We start from the raw sequence: 6,653 nt of genomic DNA, 5'->3' as shown, positions 1-6,653 counted from the left end.
TCCACCGTGTGCTACAGCCTCATCTTCTGTCTCAGCCTTCCTGGAAACTGCTTCCTCCTTTACCATCTGCTACAAACTAGAGGACAGCGTACGGCCTCAGACTTCCTCCTTCTCAATCTCACAACCTCTGACCTCATCTTTACCCTAACCCTGCCCTTCTTCGCCGTCTACCACCTCCATGGCTGGTTGTTTGGAGAGTGGGCCTGCAGGCTGGCGAGCGGAGCCTTCTTCCTGGGTTTATACAGCTACATGTCCTTCCTGACAGCGCTGTCAGTGGATCGGTACGTTGCAATAGTGCTAGCCGTGTCCACGTCCATCCAGGCCAGACGTAGGTTTTGTGTCCGTCTGACAACAGCTGTGCTCTGGGTCTTCTGTGTGGCGGCTTGTCTTTTAGAGGTGGTGTACTCAGAGACCAGCGTTGGCTTTGATGGAGAAATACGCTGTGATTCTACAATGCAGGGAAACATGGAGGTCTTCGGTAACTTTCTCCAGATATTCATATTTTTCCTGTTACCGTTCCTTGTTATAACTTTTAGTTATGTTCGCATCTGCGCCACTGTTTCCCACAGCGGACTCAGAGGGCGCAACAAGTCAATGAAACTGATTTGGGGGATTGTAGTGGGGTTTTTTGTCTGTTGGGCACCGTATAATGTTGTGCTCTTCCTCCGTTCCTTGAGGTTGCTTGGCGACTTGCCGAACATGGATGAGGCGCTAAGCGTTGCATATTACATCTGTCACACTCTGGCCTACAGCCACTGCTGCCTCAATCCACTGTTGCATGTGTTTGGAGGGCAGAAATATAGGAGATATCTTCCTTCATCTTTTTGCAGTCTCTGTCTATCTAAAGGAAACCAGAGAGCCATCTCTCATACAAGTCAAACCATTGTCAGTCACCAGGCCTGGGTATGATGCCAATAAAAAATACATTTAGTTTTGGCCAATGTCTTTACACAGACTAACAAAGAACACATAATGCTGATTCATAGGGGGACTTCAACACAAAAGCATTAAAAAAATAACACACCATCTGCAGAAGTGAAAATGTGACTGGCTGTACTGAATTTCTATGCAACAGTAAATGGTGCCAAGAGTTAACAGTTTCAACTGTTATTTAAAAATGTACATTGATGCCTTTTTAGTCATTCGACTGGTGTCACTCCTATTAGTGACATTAGAAGATTGAATGAAGTTGCCCCTGACCAAGTCTAGTTCTAAAATGTAATGATGCATGTGATGTCATTATGTGAAAGGATTAGTCATGTTAATTTGTCGTCTGACTAAGACACATGGATTTTGTCACTAGGTAACCCAGTGTGGATGTTTCCATGGCTGTAGAGAGAGATACAGGGTGAATTGGGAGAGCTCTCTGGCCCACCGGCACCACAATGCTCTCTCATGGGAAGATGAAACTTAATTAACTAAACCATCTACTGTTCACGCATGGATATGTGTCAAGGGCAGAGCAGTCCTAAGCAAGCAAGCTCAACCATTCATCTCCAAGCACTTCGGGCATGTTTACTGTATTATTAGGCTCTATAAAAAATTTAAATTAATAAAAGACATATTTTAGAAGGTTCAAATTAAGTACAGCATGTATGCACTACTTATAATGAATTGTATCCGCTATCCTACCTACCCCCAAGTTACTGTAGGACAACCTTCTCTCACAGTATTTCTTGTGTCTTGGCAAATCTGTTGTTGTTCTGTCCTGTTTTTTTGCCAGGAGCCAAACAGATGTTGTTTTCCAGTCGGTTGCTTCTCCTACCAGCTCCTCTCTCCTCTCTGCCCTTAACAACCACGCCTCTCTCCTGTGCAACTTTCTGCCACAACCCCCCTTTTCACATGTATTTATTAACTTAATTCCAATTATTGGTAACGATAATTATTCCCTAACCATATGTGTGTCATAGAGATTTGTGGAGAACCTATGTATGACCCTCTGCATTTATAGATAATAAAATGTTCATCTTAACTTCATCTGAAACGCGTGTAAATCAATTGAGCGTGTCATTCACATCATTATAAATGAAACACGTATTAGTTATACACATGTCCTAGACATACATGAGTTAATCCATTGTATACTGGACACATGATGCTGCATTAATCAGGTAGACATTACATAGCTGTTCCTGAGGCTATTTACTGTAAATAGAGAACAGGGATTTATGTGTAATTATTTATGCCACTATATACACTAACAATCATACCTCTACACAGTACAGTGGGATTTAACATTAAATGATTTTGCCATTCATCCATATATCATGTACTTCCTACATAAATGGCGTTTAAACATTTTGATTGAAGTTGCTATAGGCTATTCATTCATTCACACACTGTAAATTAATAAACAATAAGTAATGTACATTCATAGTCACATACATTTAAATAGCATACTTTGACTTTCCTTGAATCTGACATTTAGAACATAATAATATATTGATATATATATCAAACAGAAAAAAACGATTTGCACCAAAACTGTGAAGAATTTTGCCTTTAGAATTGCTATTTAAAGAAATATGTATTTAGTGCAAAGAAATATCATAAGATTAAACAAAATATGCAATAATAGTGTACATAAAAAATTTGAAATAAAACAAGGAAAGTAACGCCACTTCTGAAGAATTGCATTTCTCAGGTGTAACCCACATAAAGACAAAGCTGGTATACCAAGTGTTACTTAATGATTTATTGATAAGAAGAAACCATACAACGAACACTTCGGCCTTGCAGTAAAAACTATCATCAACATATACAATACAATACACTATAACTAGTATGTTAAAAACACATTCAATTTTGTCGACATGGAGAGAATTCTACAATTAAAAGTTTGTATTTGACACAGTTAAAAAAAATATCATTATACCAAATTACCTCACTAGAGGGAGCTAGTGGACTGGAGAAAATAGACTTGTTGGACTCAAAGCCAGGCTCACTGAATGAGGTATTGAATGTATTCTAGGACTGGAAAACCAACTGAAAGACACAGTCCTATCACAGTAGTGTGTCACAAACTTTAAATCAAAGGGTTTTTCAGTACCTGATAATACTTTCTATTTCATCAGCGTAAAAGTCAACGTATTGTCTTTTCTTTTTTTCTAACATACTTTGGTGTACATAGAAACTACACAACAGCATAAAAAAATACTATAATAATAATAATAAAAAAGAACACAATGGCTTACAATTTCAAAGCTGGTAAAGCTCAAAATCTCCCAGCACACTTCTGGGTCAAATTAAGGTTACTATGCCGGCTGTTATCAAATGGAAGAAGTGATAAACAACCATAGACATGAGACTTAATTAAACAAATCAAACATCTGCTTGTTCAGAGTAGTGGTACTGTATAGCTGTCTCCCAGGGTGCAGACAGTATTGTTGCATCCATCTGTGTTCCTTGTCTGGTCTCAACTTTTTTTATGACCCTCGAATGTGTCTTATTAGTCGCAACTAATTAATTGAAGTGTGTGATACAGTATGGATCCCTTTCCACCACAGACTAAACTTTGTCCTCTTCACAGGCTGAGCTAGTAAGAACCAACCATTTGCACCACATACATTCACTATTCAGTCTTCATATCATGTTGTGCTTCTCTGTCAGACCTTTGTGGAATCATGACAGGTACACTGAAGTGATTCTGGAGTTTTCCATCTGTGTCCCCCCTCCATCCCTTCATTTTATCACTCTCTCTTTATCTCTCCTTTCGAGCACAACTTTCCAAAAAGTGGACCTAAGTGATTTTGAATGGCGCAGTGCATGACTAATGGTTGAAACATGTTAAAATCATTGCAGAAATGTCCTTGGGAAGACAAATGAATTTTCAGCAGAATAATTAACTTAATTAACAATTTGCATGCATATTCATCAGGGCCATTGAAGACTTTCCAGCCCAGCTTGATGAACGTTGCTGTGTAATAACCAACTCATTTACATTCTGCCATCTACTGCCATTTGTGTGGATTACCAAAAAGGGAAAGTAAAGAATGCCTATAGGTGTGTGTGTGTGCATGTGTGTGTGTGTGTGTGCATGTGTGTGTGTGTGGAGGGGGGAGGTCATGTGTGTGCACATTTTGTCTTTCCTCCGTACATGTCACACTGAAAGCTTGATGAATTGATTTGACATGCAGGTATGCACGATACAATCCAGCCCAGCTGCCAAGCATCCGCTTGTGCACACTCACCCCACACATGCAGCACACGCATGCAACACACACACACACACACACACACACAGACACACACACCAGAAAACGCACCTGACAGTCCCATACCCTTGTCCCGTGAATGTGACCGGTATAGGGCCTGTGAGTGTGTGTGATGTGTCACGCCCATAACTCCTTGCACATCCCTCTCCCCCTATGGTGGGCAGTCCTTGGCACAGATCCTGAGTCGTAACTCTCCTGGGTTGCCAGACTGCACCAGCCCCATCCCCTCCCGTCTCTGCAGGGCAATCTTTAAAAGCAGCAAGGTGTGACGGCACAGACTGGCAGCTTGGCAACCGTGCCCGAGGACACCAGCACTCTGGCAGCTATGAAGGGGTACCATCACATGGGCTCAGCTCACTAATACCATACGTGTGTGTGTGTTTGTGAGAGAGTGTGTTTGTGTGTGGGGGGGGTCTAACATCCCATGTGCTGTCAATGCCAAGCAAAGACAAAGGAATTCATTAGGACATCCGATCATTTCTAAAACAGATTTTTTGGGATCACTTTCAATAAAGAGTTTATTCATTTCAGATTCATTTCATTCATTTCAAAAATATAGATGAGATGTTCACCAGTTGTCTTGATTACATGTTAAACATTCAAAAAGCCACATTTATATTCAGAAAATGTGCAGAAATGTTAATTGCTTGTATTAACAACATTTCACTTTTTATTATTGCGTGTCTGTACTCTAGTTTTGAAGTCCTGTGCCTTGTTACTAGAAAGTACATCTTGTTTACTGACTTGTCAGGAAAAATGCTGCACCAGCAATAACCCACACCAAGCACCACTACAAAATAAAGGGAGACAAAATGATTTACACCTTCTGAAGTCAATATGGTGTAATTCCTCAAGATTTTGTGAACAGCAATTATCACGTTGATAAGCCAATCCACAGTTAAAAACAGACGCTTGGGAAAAAAGCATTTCACCTGACACACATGAAGCTTGTGATATTTGCATACTTTCTTTCCTTGCAGCTACGCTTCTCCTACGCTGTTTCATGCAGGGTAAGGTGTGACACTTGCAGTTTCTCTCATACACAGACGTGTGAAAGTGAACTGTGAGAATTATTAGCCTGTCTTGTTCAAGTGTTTTGACAGGAACTTGCAGTGGAACCACCGAACTGGTATTTGACATTGTCAGTTTTGAGAATTAGTTTGTATTTACTGGTGTAGCATCACACTACAGATAGGAATTGGCAACTCTACTCAACAAGGCAGTTGTGTTAAAAGATCATGAACAAGCCTTCAACAACTCAAATTGAAATCATTATTTTCCTCTGTGTTTTCTCTAATCTTCTACAATTTCACACTTCCACTGAAGCAAGACCAACACAAAACAACTGTTGTGGGCCATTAAACTGACCTTCATGGAGGCCATGTAAAAAAAAAATGGCGTCTGTCAAGCAGGCTTTCAAAAAAAAAAAAAAAAAGTTTGTTGTTCTCTCCTCATCAACACATGAGATAAAGTCTTAGACAATAAAACATTGTTTGAACTTCAAGGGTTAGTGTATAGCACAGTAATCTTTTGATGGTTAAATCAACATGGGAATGCTGTACACTCACTGAGCCCTCCAGCTTACCGCACATAGCATTGATGCTAGAATAAAGTGGTTCCTTATGCCACCCATGGCTAAGAGTGTATGTGAACATGAAAGATTTAAGATATGCAGGCTTGAAGTCCCCTCTTTATGTAAGCAACATAGACCTTCTCCCCCCTGGTCTCCCTAATAATCTGTGTGTGTTGTGCGTGTATGTGCGTGTGAGCATGTGTGAGGGTATGTAATTGGTTATGGCTTCATGGCTGTGCTAGTATTTGTTTTCCCATTCATTATTGTTAGCATCAGTAGTTTGACCTCTGGCGAGGGAACTGAAAAAAAGCCAAGCTCATCAGTGACAGACAATAGACACATTGCATTTACAGTAAAGGACTATTTTAGTTGACAGTTGTACTAAACTTCAGCATTGAAACAAATGTAAAATTCCTCAAACATGTGTGCGCGTGTGTTTGTGCGAGCGTGTATAAGTGTGTGTGCGCGTTGGGGTGCGCGTGTGTGTGTGTGTGCGTGTCACCCTTCTCCTGAGGAGAGGTGCATGTGGCACCGTATCGTTTGATGCGGCAATTGATGGAAAAGTTCTGAAGAAAGTCCCAAAGCCTCAGAGGAATTTGATTACCTCCATCCATTATCTGCACAGTGAGCGATCGCGAGGCTCGCCATCTGTCATCCGTTTCATTTGCATCGTCAACACCTGCCCTGCCTGTTTATGCCTTCACTTTTTATAACCAGCCTTTCAAAGCACGGGAAAATGCAGACTTATTCTAAGTGCATTAATTTGTAGTTTCAAAGAACGCAGAGAAAAGCAACAACCTGGAATGGTTCATGTGCAATAGAACTTTTATAGACATAAAAAACAATCCCTTTCATAATATCATTTA

At 40.5% G+C, this 6,653-nt stretch overlaps 1 protein-coding gene across 1 annotated transcript; it reads left to right on the top strand.

The window, feature by feature from the left end:
* On the top strand, positions 1-3,079 carry xcr1b.3 (chemokine (C motif) receptor 1b, duplicate 3; the record flags this gene model as incomplete). Its single annotated transcript, XM_067252935.1, has 2 exons — positions 1-782; positions 3,013-3,079. Coding segments are annotated over 2 exons (849 nt in total), but the record flags the coding sequence as incomplete, so codon positions are not given.
* Between the last annotated feature and the right edge of the window lie 3,574 nt (positions 3,080-6,653).

The sequence above is a fragment of the Osmerus mordax genome, chromosome 16, assembly GCF_038355195.1.
Source record: "Osmerus mordax isolate fOsmMor3 chromosome 16, fOsmMor3.pri, whole genome shotgun sequence".
Lineage (NCBI taxonomy): Eukaryota > Metazoa > Chordata > Actinopteri > Osmeriformes > Osmeridae > Osmerus > Osmerus mordax.
The sequence above is the reverse complement of the archived record's forward strand: the minus strand, read 5'-3'. Positions and strand labels throughout refer to the sequence as shown.